The sequence below is a fragment of the Oreochromis aureus genome, linkage group 15, assembly GCF_013358895.1.
Source record: "Oreochromis aureus strain Israel breed Guangdong linkage group 15, ZZ_aureus, whole genome shotgun sequence".
Lineage (NCBI taxonomy): Eukaryota > Metazoa > Chordata > Actinopteri > Cichliformes > Cichlidae > Oreochromis > Oreochromis aureus.
The window spans coordinates 11,993,469-12,011,471 of NC_052956.1; the positions used below are offsets into that span (position 1 = coordinate 11,993,469).

General features: G+C 39.5%; 1 protein-coding gene across 2 annotated transcripts in view; it reads left to right on the plus strand.

Annotated features, from left to right (window-relative positions):
- The window catches only part of akap12b (A kinase (PRKA) anchor protein 12b), a 48,552-nt gene that overhangs the window by 20,996 nt on the left and 9,553 nt on the right, over positions 1-18,003 (plus strand). The window contains exon 2 of one of the 2 annotated variants that reach the window (XM_031727655.2): positions 4,050-4,125. In XM_031727655.2, the coding sequence (XP_031583515.2) occupies positions 4,050-4,125 (76 nt within the window). Of the gene's footprint in view, positions 1-4,049; positions 4,126-16,075; positions 16,350-18,003 lie in introns of those variants that run through there. The other variant, XM_031727656.2, reaches the window with a different exon arrangement.

An 18,003-nucleotide genomic window follows, 5' to 3' on the forward strand; every position in this document is an offset into this window, starting at 1 on the left:
GTCACACCACTTTTCAGTGTTTGGACCGGTTCACTTTCAGTTCAACGCAATAATGAAACGCAAGCGAAATTCCTTTAATACCAAGAAAAATTTCAATCTTCAAGAATTTATATATGACTTAATATGACATTACTGCATGTCTTTCCTATAGTATTACCTTTCATATGACATTAAAACCTTGACAAAAAGAAGCCCTATCCTTGCTCAGCATCGTTGTTGGGTAAGATTAAAAAAAGGCATAAACAGTAAAATTGAGACTAATTTGATGCAAAATAAACCTAAGATATCATCTGTTTGCTCGTGTGGTTCAGGTCAGAGATTTGTAAAGTAGATGAAATTCCAATCTAAAGATAACCCAAGTTTAAAATTGATTGTTAAGTGTCGCTGCGGTTTCTATAGGAATTTGCATTTATTTTCTCTATAAAGTATGACATTAAATCTACATCTTCCCAAAATTTACATGCCCATCCATTCATGTGTATATATACCCAACCAGAGAAAAATTTCAATATTTGAATATTTTAGATATTATATTAAATGTAAACTTTTTACTTTTTTAATTGAATTTTCTTAAACATTTTGCTGAACTATAGTGTAAACCTCATCTTGAAGCCAGCTCTAGTGGTAATAATTAGCCTATTTATTAGCAAATTATTGGAAAAATTCTAGAAAGTCAGTTCAGATGCTTATTGTGTAAATTACATTTTTTTACCTTCATCAGTTCCACTGAGACTTCCCTTTTAAAGGTCTGTGATGATCTTTTAATGGTATCAGGTCGGCCTTTGACCATACTATGTCACTTAATAGGCTTAAGGTTTGGGCTGGTATCTCTGGCTCGGCATTAAACAGCTTTTCCACATATTTATCTGGCAGGAATTTATTTGTTAGCCTGAGTTCTCCTCTAACACTATTTTTCTAAACTGTGGGGTTTGTTCTCACTTTTTATTGTTTTGATAATAACTTTGTGGATATATATCTGTGAAAAACACTTTATGAATCAATTTTACTTTCTTACCTGTAGTTAAGGATAGACAGCGTTAGCAGTTCTTGGTAAAAACTGAACTGTGGTTGTTTGGGGTTAGAAATAAAAACAAAAGAGAAACGTGATAATGAAAAGACATGCAGACATTAATTGCAAGGTTACTCCTGTGTAATGATCAGACACGCTGCACCCACAACCACCACCCTCATTGCATTTCAAAATTATGAGATGCAAATTCTTTCCAACATGGATAAATTCTTAGGGATACTTTTCCCTGCCCACCATGTTCGGGTAAGGGACGTGAACATTTGGGGAAGGTGGAGTCAGGTGTTAGTGGACCTGTGGAATTTTGGTGAAGGGGACAAGGAATCCTGGGAATGTTGCAGGGTTGGAGGTTAGCTGGTGGCTCACGTGCTAAATCTGATCACAGGTCCTATGGCTTGAAAAGGACAAAAATGACAGACCCATCCTCCCCTGCATGCAAGCATTTGACTGAGTGAAGATTTCATTTTACATGAATGGGGTATAAATGCTCTTTTTACCCTGTTTTGTGAGCAAACCTTAGACACAGATCTAGACGGTGGGATCCTACAGACATTGTTGCACGGAAACTGAACTTTTGAGAGCTGTGTTTGAAAGCTCGTGCACTGGTTGTAGTTAGGGTTTTAATCGGTGAAAGATGTCAAAATTAAAGGAAAAAATGATGTCTTGCAGCAAATTGCAGCTTGCATGATGCACATATTGTGAAACAGGCCTCACAGTTCCAAAAACAACTCACATTTGTTGGCTTTGAGTCATTTATTTCTCTTTTCAATAGATCAGAGCAGCCTTTGAATCAGATAAGGATTAGAAATTTTCTTTCTTCTTGTACAGAAAACTGAGAAGTCAAACAAGCGGTTGGCAAATTTTCACTCGAGTATCACATTCCTGGATGGATGAACGTTTTAGTACGAGTGAAAGAAGAATCAAATTGTTCATGACTTCACGACGAGGTACTGAACTTTGCTGTACGAGCTGGGCGGTGATTAAAACTTAGACTGTATTGTGCTTTTCAAGTAAACATGTTTTCAGATGACTGATTTCACAGCACATTATAAGCCAATACAAACAAGTGAGATATTTGACCAATTCAGCAAAGTTCAGTGTACTGAAATGTTCGTGGTTGCAGTATTGACAGAGTTCAGAAGCAATTATGAGACTTTTGTACATCTAGATCTTCTGTATAATGTAGCCAAATGTCATAAGTTTCACTTAAGATGCTAGAGTTACCAGTATTAGTTGGAACCTACAAACTGCTGAGCTATTTTAAAAGCTGATTATTGAGGAGCGATAGTGATGCCTGATTCCAGTCACACAAATGTGAGTTGGCGTTCTTGGTAACAGAAAAGAAAAATAAGATTAGTACTTTAAAAGATCACAGATCAAATAAAACCATAAATATAAACCATGTCAGCCAAGGATCTATTGGCTGATCTTTAACATTGCAGGAAATTTCTCTGATCAAACTTCAGCTTCATTAATTTAAATCTAAAAAATTTCATCTGTATTTCTGTCTTGCTGTGCTCGTCCTTTCCATTTGTCCTTGTACACCAAGTGGTTACACCACCATGTAGGTCATCCCTCCAGCTGATGATTGATTCTCCCTGCACTCTCCTAATCTGGTCCCATTTTCTTTTAGTTCATCCCTCTGACCTGTCCCAAGCAGATTGTTTCCTTCGTGGTGTCATTTTTCAGGGCTTTCCTAGAGAACTCGGGAATAGAGCCTGACTTGTCCATTAGTTATATTAGCACCTCAGTGGGGAGGCTCTGGTTCCTTTTCCCCAGGCTGGGAAGGACAAAAGCTTGGGCCTGCCTGCAATTGTCCACCTGTCAGTCAGAGTTGGCGGCAGCCTGAAAAACTGTCAGTGCTCAGATCCTCAGATAAGAGTCCTGTGAGCCCGGCTGTGTGTTGTTAACTTGTTAACACACTTGTCCAAGATACAAAGAACGAGCAGGAAGAGCTACTTAAAAACCCCCAAAACAAAACAGTAAATTATTACTGTGATTTTGGTGTATTTTTTCTTTTTCTGAGTACTAAAGAATTACTGTAGCTATTTTCAAGATTTGGTCACTGTTTGCTTTGTAAAATAATTACTTCAGTGCAGTGAATTTGATGTTAATTTAATTTAATGAGAGGCTATTGAGCAAAGAGGCCATTAGGTTAGTTTACTCAAACCCAAATTTTACATCATTACTATCCGATTTTTAATGAATCACTAAGAATAAAAAAAGGAGCATGTAACCATACCATGTAACCACACTTTAAAAAAAATGGCTCAGTAGCATCAGCAAACTCTGGTTTGTTCATTTCACCCATAAAACTAGCTTTGGTATTTAGTATTTCTAAACTGGCTTGAGGTTTCTTCTTGCACAAAGACAGGAAACAAATGAAAACAGCTTGCTGTGCTAAATTACAGCTCCAACACTCTCATACCAACACCTGGAAAGCTCTTAGAATAACATTTTGAATATTGTTTGCTTAATCCATAAACAAACTGTTACAGTCTGTGGTTTTATGGGGAGTTTAACAAATGTTGTGGGTGGTCAGACAGCCTGCTGCCAAGGAATACTTCCAGCAAGCAGTTTCTATTGCTAAACCAGTTGTTGTTTTACATTTCTTCCCATTTACAGATTAAACAAACACTATAACGCTTGATAATTAGAAAGCTTCCGAGGTTTTGGTGGTGTGTATTTGAGTTTTTCCCCATGCCCAATTATTCTTAGTCTCTATGCTAAGCTACAGAAAGCTAAACGAGTCTCCTGCTGCCATTAGCTTCACAGTGACCACAGAGAAAACATAAGCAACATTAAAGAATCTGTAAAGTTTCTTTAAGTTAAGTTTGATTGTGTAACTTGTTGAGTAAATGCTTCCCCTTCTTCCAGTTTTTATATTAGCTTGTGCTAAGCTAAGCTGCTATATCCGATGCTAGCTTTATGCTTAGCAAACGGAAAACAGATATACACAGGAAATATATGTGTATCCACATATGTTAAACTGTTATTTGTTTTTCTTTGCTCTTCTTTTCAGTCTTTGCAGAAGAATGGACAAATCTCCAGCATGACTAGCCTGAATGGACACTCGGAGGACAACACGCTAGCAGAAGGTGTGTAAGCGTGTGTATTTTTGTATTGCCAGGAGTGTTTATTTACTCTGTGTGTGACTTTGGGAGCTGTTTCTTTGGTGAATGTGGTTAAGCGGTGACCATGTGTGTGCGTGTTTGTGTCTGGGGTTTTGTACTATGTCTTAAGCAGCAGCAGAAGGTCAGCTTGTTTGTGTGAGGTCTGCTTTCAGTGTGTGTGCGTGAAGAATTCTTGTGTGCAAATGTCTTCATGGCTTTGCATGATCTAGTTGATACTAACCTAATCCCTTTGTCAACACACAGGGGACAGCTACATGAGCTTTTCCCACTGGAGCCGCACACACTCGCTCTCACATGCCCACATGCCCACATACCAAGATACTCCTTTACTCTCTTTTTTTAATCTTTAGCTTAGCAGTTTACGGGATTCGAACTGAACTTGCATTCGCTACTGTTGTGAATATACATATAGCTCTTGAAAAATGGCAGAAATCTAACTATTTTGTTCAACAAAATTAAGAGTAACATTTATTTATTTCCCCAAAAAAACATAAAAATATTGATTGACAGAAGATTCTTTATACAGAAGTAAGCCTGATTTGTCATTTTCTGACAAATCAGGCCTACTAAAGAGAAATTGTTTATTTTGAAAGATATTCTAAGGAAATTGTAAATCAGTTATCTTTTAAAAACATTAAACAGTAATAAACTGTGTAAATTTGTTTTAACATGTGCATCAACCTGCTCTGTTCATCTCCTGCAGCGCCTGTCCATCACTAAAGCTGCGTTTGTTTATTTTTAATGCTCTATCATGTCCCACTCAGTCTGGGAGGGCTGCAGGGGCGCGTACACCCTCCTTAAATATTTATCAGGCCATGACCCGGGGCCCCGCACAAAGCAACCTGTGCACTTCATAATATGTTATGGCCCAGGGGAAGGAGTAACCCTATACTACTTAAAACACAGAGATATGTCACATACCACTCTGTCAAATAACCTATTTAATAAGGTATTTAATGAAGCAAATCTGTCCATCCATAGAGTAACCCAATACCCTTCTCAGTGCAGAAGTACAGATTGTATGAGATGATGTGGCATGTAGACTAGAGCGAGTAATTCTGTTGGGAAAGTACTTGCTTCTGTGGCCCTGTACTCTAATTTAATTACTATTTGGAAAGTTATAGAGCAGAAAAGAGGGTATTCAGATGTTTACCTTATTGGATGTACTTGGATCTTGTGCACAAATAGAAACTGCTGACTAGTTATGTCATTTATAGAAAACCAAATAATTTCATTTAGGTTAAAATAATTACATTTTTTGAACACAAGTGACTCGCTTGTTTCTGAAGACCTGATTTATTATTTTATTTTATTAAATAAGTCTTTAAACTAGCGGTTAAGACCATGACCATCAGGAAGGTATGTACTGAAGGTCACAGATCAAGTGAAAAACTTGGTAATTTGATCCTTAACCTCTTTAAATTTGGGATTTTTTAAAGCCAGAGGAGTCACCTTGTGATGGCCGTTACAACTATTTGGGTTTAAAGCACTTGGCTTCACTTTTCAGCTCCAGAAGCTATTTTATATCCAGGCTTAAGATCCGGGGTCCATCCTGCTAATTGTTCCAAATCGGAATGATTTAAAGTTAAAAATGTACATGCAGATCCACTTGAACTCAATATTCATATAATAATTCTTTAAAAAAAGAGATCAAATTTGTCTTTTGTTTTGACAACAAAAAGAATTTCTTATTTGCCCCCATTCCACCTGGTGTTCTCAGTAAGCTGGACCTAAACAAAAAAGACAAAAAACTGAAAATATCAGAGGTTCTGAAGAACTTTCAAGGCTACAGATTAGAAGAGAACAGGGGAGTGAAAGGAAGAGAGATACACAATACACAGAGAGAGAAGATAGAGGAGCAAAAGGTATGGAAGATTTCACATCCCAGCAGCGCTCTTCCTCTTGCGCAGCCTGATAAAGGCAGCAATGCATTGTGGGAGACAGGAAGAGAAGAGGAATCTTTCCGATAACAGCAAAAAACAACAAAAGACTGGATGTAGATCAAAAGACCCGACACATATGCAAACACACAACCATAATCTCTCTCTATCAGGTAAAACAGAGTGTTTATAGTTAGGAGGCCAGCCCAGGCATGAAACTCCCCAAACACATCACACACAAGCCAGCCAACATGCTTAATGATATGGCCTAGTTGGAGATGCCTCCTAATATGATAAAAATCCATATGTAGGTGAACAAGTAGCACAACATATATGATAGATATATGTTTATGTTTAACATATATGTTAAACTCACTTTCCAGTGCTTTTGTCAGCAGTCAACATGCAGGAACCAGCCACTATCTAAAGTAGTATATAAATAAATAGCATATAAATATAACTGAATTCAACCTAGTACCAATTTACTCAAAACTTGGCACAGTATTTGTGAAAGAGCAAATGTGTGGTCTAAGAAATTCTCTATATTTCTATGGGAAAATCTTTCCTTAAGGCTGCCAGAGGCTTTGAAATGAAGGGTTTTACGACACTATCCCAGGTAGACAGAGAGGAGTTCAATAAATATTGCATGTTTGTAAAGTTCTGAAGAGGCCCTCTGAAATTTTTCTTTGCAAGGAGATAAAAAGAAGGGGAACAAAAAGCTGGAAGCAGGAGGAATAAAAATAGGTAAAGAGAGGAAACAACATAAATGATGCAGCTACCTATTACGTAAGCCAGTGCAAGGCCTCGACCCTACAAAACTAGCTCCAAATGCATCAACATCACTTCATTTTTTGTCTCCCCTATCGCTTTTTGTGTACAGTTTTTAATTATTTTAGCAACAGGAGAGATTTTTATGTGCTCTGTTTTCCATTTAGATGTGCGTAAAAGCCTGCATGTGTGATTCAGGGGTGTGGATGAGTTAGGGGTGCAATGGGAGCCTAAAAAATGACATGAAAGCTGAGGTAATTCACTGGCCAGAGCTTTGAGAGACCCTCCCAGATGGCTCACAGGCCCCCCCCCCAAAAAAAGAGGACAGATTAAGTTTTGTGGAAGCCTTCAGAGGGAAGATACTGCTGACTGTGTGAGTGTGTGAATGCATACGGAGATGCCTGTGTTTATCTGCAGTGTGACCGGACATCATTCGCTGGTCAAATCGTCCGTGTCTGTTTGTTACATTCCACTCACGGGACTGGTGGGTGCGGTTCACCAAATTGAAGTCAATTTAAAGAATGCATTCATTAACGTGTGTGTATCAGTTTTAGATACTGTAAGAAATGTAACTGGATTTAAAGCTTTCTGTCATTCACTTCAGAAATGCTGCTTCAGAAATTATGTTGAAATGTGTTTATAATCATTAGGCTGAGTCACTTCTGGGTTTATAGGTTGTTTAGAAAGACATCACTCTGAGCTTAAGCCATTTGCTTGTTCTGACATCTTATAGACTAAACAATAAAAGTAGTGGACATGCTAATAAATACCGACAGCGCCTCATCAGAGCTTAATGATTGTCACACAAGTAAAAGTAAGCAAAGGTTTTTCAAGTACTGCTGGTCCCTGCTAGTTCCCTTGTGTTTTCCTGTACTTCATTTTTATGTCTTTTTTGGTTGCAGGTGTGAGCTTTAACAACGTGTTGCAGTCTGGTGGGCATGTGTGTGATTGTGTTTAATGTGAAGCCATGATTTCATCCCAGGATGGGCTTGCTCGGGCTCGGCTCCGGGGAATACATGACTGCGTTGCCAAAATGTTCATCATGCCTGTGGAAGGGACCTCTCCCTCCACTTAAGCTCTGTCTGATCTCTGCCAGTAAAGCTTCGAGCTCCTAACACAATCCAGCCGCTGGATCGCTCCTCTTGGATTTCTGCCCCATATTACTTTTACATTCCAACTGACAATACTCATTACAGTCGACAGTTGTGGTTCAGATGTTTTGTGCATCTTTTTCTACTGCCCTTACAGTACTGGAAGGAATACGTGCGCTCTTGATTTGTACTGCGAGTGCGAGCAGACTGCGATCCATTAACTTGCCTTGAGATGTCAAAAGGATTTCTCCAGCTGCAAATAAAGGAAGATGTCCCACAGGAAAGTGTTAGAGAGGCTGAGTTTTATACCGGAGTGCTTGAAAGCCCCTCTGTCCCCCAAGATCCATCGTTGTCCAGTTATGACTGCAATTATGTCCATTTGTGCTGCATGTTTTATTTAGTCTTTAGGTATGAAGTGGGTGCTTCAGGGTAGGAGATAATAAGAGAACTCTATTAGAAAGCTGTCTTTTGTCAGCTGCTGATCAGGCAGGAGGCTTTTCCCCTCCTAGTCAAACACAGCTTGCAGCTCATAGGGGTAACAAAATGTTTAATGTTGCAGCTGTTTAACTCTTGCTCAGTTTTGAAAAGTCCACATCATCAGCAATAGATAGAGGAACAGACAGCAATACCCCACTGAGCACCAATCCGCCCATGTTTGTTGGATTTTGGTTGGGTACATTCAGAATTGAATTCAAAGCTCTGGTTTCCTGCACCCACTAAAACCTTCATCTTACGACCTTTGAGCTGTGAGCAGCTGAAGACTCTCCACTTTAAGCTGACATTTCTGTGACATTTTTCTGTGTTCCTGTTTTTGCTTTGTTTTGTTTCTCTCTAACATCCTTAAGCCTGTAAAATGAAGCAGGACTTTCTTGATTTTTATTCCCTTCTTGCCAGGGTACATCACCGTGGTAACTTATGCCGTAAACCTAACCTGGTCTGGAGTTGGTTATATTCTAGATTAGAGATTAGCATGTATAAAATCGCCACCTACTGCCTAATCAGTTCTCTGGAAAATATCATCACCATTGCTGGAAGATCCCGCGGACTCCTGTGTGCAAATTAAAGGAGTGTCTTCGATAATAAATAATGTCTGTGTTTCCCTGTTCATTAGGAACAAATATAAATTCTTAGATGTAACATTATTTTTCCCCCAATGGCTCCCAACAACAATTTTAATGTTCTATAAGCACAAATATCTGATTCGAAAACTCAGCACCTATTTGTATTCTGCTGGCTTTGTTTGATACCAGCATCAAGGTACCTTTATCAATACTTATCAAGCATTTATAAACACGATAAATATGTTTTGTTTTAAATTTTCACTGTGTTTAAATTTCTACAGCTTATTGCAAAACTCACACAAAGAGGAAATTTATTATTTATCATTACTTTTGGCTGTTAAAAAATGATGGTGTAATATATAGCTGACAGGAAACTGACCAACCTCTGGGCTATCTACCAAAGCAGTTTATTAGTCTAATATATATTTTCCATCTAGTCTGGAGGGGAATATCTGTCTTTTTAGCATCTAAATGCTCAGATATGTGTGCTGGCTATTCCCTGTTGTTGTTTGCTTACTGCTGAGTGCACAGCTATTTTCATGTTTTTCATTAAAACATGTTTGTGCTATAGCTGGAAGCAGGGTTTATGTTACTAGGTTAAAGCAAACCTAAAGAGTTACGGAAAAGAGGTTAAAGAACTTAGTGGAGCTGATCGGGGATTCAATTTGGATTGCTAATTATCAGTACGCTGAAACTGTTAATCCCTAATTTAACATTCAACAAAGATATTTTTAATCTGTGATTAAATTAATGTAAAAATAATTTATTAAAGTAGCCTTAATGTATCTTCCAGATGAGTAGAAACTGAGAAAGAATCTTTTTTGCCTCAAAGGTAACCCTCGCTGTGCACTTTTAACTCTTAAAATTCCTGATCATTTATTAACATTCATGCAAGAAAACAATCGTTAGCACCTAAGGCATAAAATATGTTGTTTTCAGAATCTACCATATTCAAAAACTAGAGCTTTTGAGCCAAACCACAGCATATGAAATCACTAAATTAGGTTGTCAACTCAGCAGCTTTTAAGTAATAGTCAGTGCACCGGACCTAACAGTACAGTAATAATTAGAAATTTATGGTAGGCTCCCATCAGAGCTTTCAGACCCCCACAGGACCTGCTCGTCTCCATGGGCGCTCCTCTCTCATCTTCCCCGGCATCAGGGAACCTAATCTCCCTCTTCAACCCCTAACCTCCTCCAGGCACATGAAGGTTTGTGAAAATGGGCCAAAAATGTGTCTGACCCCTCCTCCCCTCCTTCTTTAATGCCATTATCGAGACTCTTCCCAAGCAGTAGGTATCCATAAATTATCATTAGTCATTTGTACCTTTAAATTGAGAACAAAATGCTTCTTAAAAAGGTACCAGGAATGTGCCAGTGAGACGAGGTTTTTCACGTGTTTTGGCAGAAATTTAGCATAACCGTCTTGGTGCAGGATACTTGATACTTGAGACTACCAGCAATTGTTTCAACAAAAGTCACAAATAATCAAAATTGTTGTGGAATTATTTCCCTCTGCGAGCCGTTTCAAGAAAACTTTGATTTGAACGATCAGTTGAAAGTAAATGTAGGGTTCGGATCAGCATTTTTATACATCAGTCACAAGTAAATGGATATTTGCCAAAAGCTAATGTTAAACAGAGACTGAAGTAAGAAAGGAGAATGAGCAGTGAGAAAGATCATAAAGGAGCCTGAACATGTGAGCCACCTTTGGGTTGAGCAACATTTAGTAATCTGCATTGTGCTTTTTTTGGGGGGGGGGGGTTGGTACACAGCTTTTATCTGGAGTTAGTTTCAATGCACACATTCATTTGAAATGCAGATTAAAGTGAAGCAAAACACACATGAAAGCCTGCATTCTTGTTAAACTGGCAGCTGACGTAAAGGAACACCATTCATCTCCATTCATTTGTAAATGTTGACAAGTTTCAACCTCTAGGAGGAGATCTTAAGATCTCCACTTCCCCGTTTATACATTCCAGTCTGTACTGCAAGACAAGATGCTGCATAACAACAACTGGAATGCCAAATTGCTGGGCCAGATATTTCAGGAATGCAGAGGAAAGTGTAGATCAGATGGCAGCTGTTGGCTAAACATACTACTTTGTGAGAACTGTCTCTCCACGCCCAGATTTATAAGCCCCTTTTGTCTTTATAAAACTTTAGAAAGACCAGCAGTACAGGAAGTGAGCTTAATTGTCTCAAATGTGATATTAGCCAGTTGCGTGCCAGTCAATATTCAATTTAGTGGAGCCAGAAGCTTCTCCCTGATTACTGAAAGCTGTAAACATGACTGTCCCATTGTTTTACAGCAAAACTAAACAAAAACATGGGAGACATCACAGCCATGGTGTACGCTTCATCACACGACATCACGTAATGTACGGTCTCAGCAAGAAAACGGAAAGATTGCTGGACAGAATGTGCAGAGAACAGAATGACTGTAACTCGAGGAAATGGGAAGAGGAAACTGTGATGTCAAGAAGTGACTATTTCCTGTCCGGCATTCTTATCCATCCCTCCGGCCCACACACAAACTGGGGGAGGGGTGGGATGGGGTTTAAAGTGGATAGCAGAGACTGAGGCGAAAGTAGTGGGGTAGGATTAAAGGGGATTACAGTGTGGATTTGGGAAATAAACTACAGTGTGAAAAGGAGAAAGAAGAATTAAAAAATGTGGAAGGCAGGAAAGTCACTGAATGAAAAATCTCTCTGATCTTGAGGGCAGTTTCACACACTTGTTGGCCTCGTTTCCCTTTCCTCCAATTATTTCAATATCACCCAATCCAGCCCTTGGAGGAGTATGAGGCACTTTCTTCTGTGCTATCTAATGATGTCACTCACTTATTTACAGTCACCAAAAGCTCCTCCACCCAGCACCCTAAACCCCCCACCCGCCCAACCACTCAGAACCCCTCCTCAAACATTCCTAAACTCCAGTACGTTTTCCGATTTATCGAGATATGCGAGGCATGTACTGCACAGCATAACGTAACAACACAACTACTCTTTGTTTGTAGTAAAAATAGAAGTTTTAATTAAAGGAAAAGACACATGTTGTTTCACCCAACATTAAAGCTATACAACATTTGCATTTAATGAAATATTCAACCCTAAGACAGCATATAAACATGACTGCACCATTTAAATACAGTGCTGTGAAAAAGTAACTGTTCCTCTGACTCTGTTGTAAAATCAAAAATTTCCAATGGTTGACCACATTTTCTTAAAAAAGTGAAGCAGAGTAAAAGATATCAAAAAGTAACGATTTAAAGAAACTCGGGAAACAAAAAGTCATGGACATCTGTCAGTCTGGAAAGGGATACAAAGTTATTTCTAAGGCTTTGAGACTCCAGTGAACCACAGTGAGAGCCATTAACCACAAATGGAGAAAAGTTGTAACAGCGGTGAACCTTCCCAGGAGTGGCCGGCCTAGGAAAATCACTCCTAGAGCGCATCAACAACATCTAAAGAACCGCAGGCTTCACTTGCCTCAGTTAAGGTCAGAGTTCATGATTCAACAGTAAGAAAGAGACTGGGCGAAAATGGCATTCATGGGAGAGATCCAAGGAGAAAACCACTCCTGGCCAAAGAGAACACAAAGGCTCGTCGCACATTTACCCCCCAAAAAACACCTTGATGATCCCTCAACAATTTTAGGAAAGTATTCTGTGGACTGACGAGACAAAAGTTGGAAGGTTTTAGTCACGTTACATGTTAGAGTAAAACTAACACAGCATTTGAAAAAAGATGGTCTGTGGCTGCTTTGTTGCTTTACAACCTGGATGACTTGCTGTAATCGATCCACGAATTCTGCTCTTTACCGGAAAATCCTGAAGGAGAATGTCCGGCCATCGGTTTATGTTCTAAAGCTCAGGCACGCTTGCAGCAGGACAGTGATCCAAAACTAACCAGCAAGTTTACAATTTAAGAGTGGCCTAAGTCCAGACTTAAATCTCATTTAGATCCTTTGGCATGACCTTAAGAAGGCCATTGATGCTGGAAACCTTCCAGTGTAGCTGAATTAAAACAATTCTATGAAGAAGAGTGGTCCAAAATTCGTTGATGTGAAAGACTCGTTGCCAATAATTATCGTAAAAGTTCTTGCTGCCACTTATCAGGATTATGGGGCAATTACTTTTTCAGACAGAGGCAGGTAGGATTTAATAAATTCAATCAGAATTTTAAAACTCAGGTTATCTTTGTCTAATATTAACATTTATTGGATGATCTGAAACAGGTAATTCTAACAGATATCCAAAAAACAAAATCAGAACTCGGAAAGCGAGCAAAAAGATCTTTTTATACTCCTTTCACCAAAGTTCAAACAGGCAATGTAAAACAATCAGATCCGGGCTTCCCAAATCTAAATACTTTGTGGTTTTCTTTGTATGAAAAAACAAACAAAATCATCAAATTCTGTGTATTTGAAAGATTTCTGGCTCCAAACTTGCAGATTTCTTGCTGTTTGTAATTATTGGCCAACGGCAGCTCAGCGGTATTTAAAATTGTAATTACTTTGTGCTCTTTAGTTTATGTTAAGGCAAACATAATAGTGCAAATATGTAGTACATTTGGATTGCAGTAGTATCAAGTCAAGCCAGGCCAACATATTTTGTAGACATCTTTGGTAGCAGGACAAATTTAGAGTTGATTGTTCTCTGCTTTGTTTTTAATAATGGTAATTTTAAAAGGGGATATGGATCTTTCCTTTATTGTCTTCAGTGTTTCCCATACAGTGTAGTCTAAATAAAATATGTCTCAGCATGTATGGAAGTCCAGGAATGTGATTGATGTGGATGAGTCACATGAAGGAAGCTGGCAGGGAAAAGGAAGACGTGGTTTGACCTACTGGAGGCACTCTATCTAAATTCCCTTCAGTCTGACTCAGTGTTCACTCAGCACAGTATCCTGTCAAAGCGGTCACTTTGTACGGGACGGATAGTGAAATAACTCTTTAATGAGTCAATAACCGAATAACTTGGATGATTCAAATAAAGAAAGACTCACTGGTGTGTCTGAATGAAATTCCTTTTAGGTGATCAACATCAGAGTAATTAATCTGTAGTGACAAGATTTTCTCACTCTAAACCTGTTATTGCACGGATGGATTAAAGTTATATTCTTAGAGTTAGAGTTAAAATAAGTCTCTATATTATTATAACCAGATCATGGATATAGCATTCATCAGCAAAAATCTGAAGGTTTTATCCATAATGTGATAATAGTGTAATACTTTATAACTCTATTTCCAAATAATTAAATAAAAGAGAATCAAATGACTAAAGTAAAACTGAGAAATTCTGGAAACCATCTCCTCATATTGAGCTTGATGACAGGTACTTTCCAGCCTTCTTGTGACTGTATTGTTTCTTTTAGGTGTTGGGGAACTTTGGAGGCAAATTTCCAAAATAAATGTTTTCTCATTCTTGCTTGGTAATAGATTTGTCGGTTCAGAAAGCTGCAATAGTTGGTGCAAAAGTTCTGAGCTGCAAGCAGGCAGACACCTGGGCTCTTTTACTGCCTTCCCTTTAAAATATGTTGTCTATATGGCAGCGTATTTGGCCATCTAATAAAAATCATACTGGTCCCTTTACACATGTGCAAGTTACCATGTGCACTAGTTCACCCATATACCATAGAGTTTCTAGATCTTGGTCATATATGGGTTTTTTTTCTTTGTGGCAAAGATGAACTGTGTTGCTGAGCCTATGCGGTGATTTCTACAACTCAAGCATGTCTCCTTTTTAAGATCACAGTTTTCCAGTGTTGATTTCTGGTCTTTTTTTTAACAATTTGATTGTCTGCAAGCCCAACAACTCCTTCACAACTGACTCAGTTTAGTAGATCTGATAAAAACTCACAGGAAGTGGTGTTAGATAAGGAGAAAATAATATTTGTCTTGCCCATGTTCCTTGGTTTGCCTTGTTTTTTAGCCTGACATTCTGGAGGTTTAAAAGCTATAAGAAATGTTTTTTTCATAGCATATACTGAAAAATCGGAGCCGACTCTTCAATCATCTCACTCCTGGAGCCGACACTTACCTTGATTACTTCAGTTTGAATCGATGTGAATTAACTTCCTGCTGTGTGAATGCTTTTTCTCACACTTTAAACTTCAAGCACATAAACATTTTCGGCGACCGCTTTCAGACGGTGCTTGATTACTACTGTTATCACCCATTTGGGGGGCCCGCTAAGGTGGAATTCACACATTCCTGTGGGACAATGTTAAAGTGTGACAGATCTGATTATGTTGGTATTTACCTGAGGATTTATCTGCATTCCTTGTCGTCTCACTTGCCCCACAGACAAAAGCTGAATTAAATGTGTCTGTATTGGAGCAACTGAGCCCCATTAACATTCACAGGGGGCAGGCTGGAACTCGATGGCAGTTCCCATTCATGACTTTGGTGCTTTAAATGAGAACATACTTGAGGTCAGTGTATTAAAATGTCTCAATTTCCATACAGTGCAGTTAGCATCCATATTAAATCCTGGATTTCCCTCTGGGCTTCCTCCATCAACATTCCTCTACATGATTGGTGATGTGAGCCACGACACACTGCACGGAAAGCCTGGTGGCCTCCTTAAGAAGTGGAGTAGAGGGGATTCAGGGGGGATGGGGGTGCTCACGACTGTTTTACAGTTGCTATTTTAAAAATAACATAGCCATGAATACCCACGTCTTTCCTCAAAAGACAGACATGGGTATTCAAAGGCCGGAGAGGACGCCTATAGAGCTCCCATCCAAGGAAACAATGTGTTCAAAGTTTGCGTCTACGTGACAGTGGGGAGAATAGATGGGATTGGGGTGGGGGTCACTGGTGGTTTGTACATGTACAATAGTTTTTTGAAGAAGTGGACGACAAAAGCTTCCTCAAAAGGTCACACGATGAGCTCAACTTGTTCAGGGTGGACGCTCAGGTCTGAGGGAGTGTGAGCGGATAAAGGATGAGGAGGAGGAAGAGGTGGGGGGTGGTGTGTGTGTGTGTGGTGGTGGTGGTGGGGGGGGGTTCATTCAGAACAGCTGAAGAAAGGGAGGTGGGAGGGAGGTAGGGGTGGTCCTAGCATGACATGTGTGTGGGACTATTGAAATGTGTGTGGAGCCCTGATTTCTGTTCATACTGACCGAGAAGCACTGGAGGAAGGAGAGAGAGACACACACACAGCTTCTGCCCTATGAGTTAATAATAAGGACGGAGCCAAGTGAAAGAGAGATTTAACTGAGTCTGCAGTGAAAGAAATCAACGCTAAAAGGCTACATAGTGTAGGCTTTTATAGTTTTGAACTCCAGGGTTTTTTTTTCATCTTTATTTATTTTTAAAAGTTTTTTGGCAGAAAGGATTTTTTGGACTTCTACCAATGCTTGGAACAATTACGTTAACAGGTAAGGAGAAGGATTAAGTGGAATATAAGCAGTTGCATGTGGACAAATATGGTCTTTTTCAGTACAAGATGCAATTATATCTACTTAAACTTGTAAATAAATAGAGGTGTGGCTGCTGGTTTACTGTGCTTGCATGAGATAATGTTTAAAAGTTAAATGTTGTGATTTATGCTTTTGCTTTACTTTGTTATTTGAGGGAATTTCGAAACCTAAAGCATGTTTTTCTTGTACTGTATGAGGGAGTATGGCCAGAGGCATTGTTGTCCTGAGGGTGTGGTTAAGTGAGCATTGTGGTTTGTAGCTTTCCCGACACAGATGAGTGATTTCACTTTGAGTGCTTCCTTTGATCGCTATACGTTAGAGCCTTGTTTTTTATTAAGTAAAGTAATCCTGTTACACTGTTACAGTCCTTCTAACAAATATAAAGTGTTAAAATACTGACCTACTTCCCCTCATCCCAGAGTATACATCCCTCACCAGCTGCCAAACTTCTTAGTGAGGAAATAATTCACGCAGACAGCTGACGATTAGAGATGTATAACGATGCATGCATGTTTTGAAACCTTGCTTTAGTGTGTGTCGTCAACTCAGCCAGCTTCGCTCCCTACGTCCCATCATGTGAAGTGTTTCATTAGATCAGAGTGGGATCCCAATTCCCAGTGGGGTTATTTAACTTAGCCACAGAGGATATAGGGAGGGAGGAGACAAGGGGCATATGGAATTAATTGCATGCCAGGACTGTTCCTTCTTCTGGGACATCTAACCAGGAGTGATGTTTCAGGCCGAGCAGGGTTGGACTGTTTTGTTTCATGGTGACTCATGGTCTTGGTTTCTATAGTGCGCTGCTGGTTAATTCAGCTTAACTCACATCAGGCTCTGGTTTGTTCTGAGAGGCAATGATGCAGCTGTTGATGTCCCCCCCTCCCCTTCGGAGACACTGAGACTCTCTGACCACACCTTCCATACAGACGCAGGGTGCAAGACAGAGTCTGTTAGTCTCCTCTCTGTTGGGAGGACAGGGGGCGGGGTTGTCCCTACCTTGGGTTTAACTGACTTCTTTTGTTTTAAGGCTTCAGGTCCAGACTATAGGAATTATAACAAGGATTTGCATACATTTTATAATGTTTTACATACTGTATAGAAAGAATAGCTGCTATTCATTCTCCCAACTGACCCCCCCTACCCCCTGCAGAGTGGAGTACATGAACAACAACCACCAGTTTTTTGCAGTAGTGACGATATTTAATACAAGTGCCTCGCCTCACCACATGCTCTCACACTCACACATAAACAAAGCCTGTCTACAGTGGAGAGAAGCATTTCAGCTATGAATGTGTGTGTTTGAGATATGTGACACCCTCTAAAGTGAATTAGAGGGTTGGATGCACCCCCACACACACACACACACACTCTTGCCCCTTCATCTCTTAACTGTCTCCTCCTCACCCCTTGTAGCCACCTCACCCTTCGCTCTCACATTCTTTCTAGTACAGTCGTTACTTTAAACACCCTCCTCTTTCTCCCCCCCCCCTCCAGATAAGAGTTGTGTGTCTGGAAGGGGAAAAAAAACAAACAAGAAAAATGATGGGCTGGAAAAAAGATCAAAAAGAGGAGAGAGATGCCAGTAGTCTGTTAAATCAGCATGGTTCCTGTT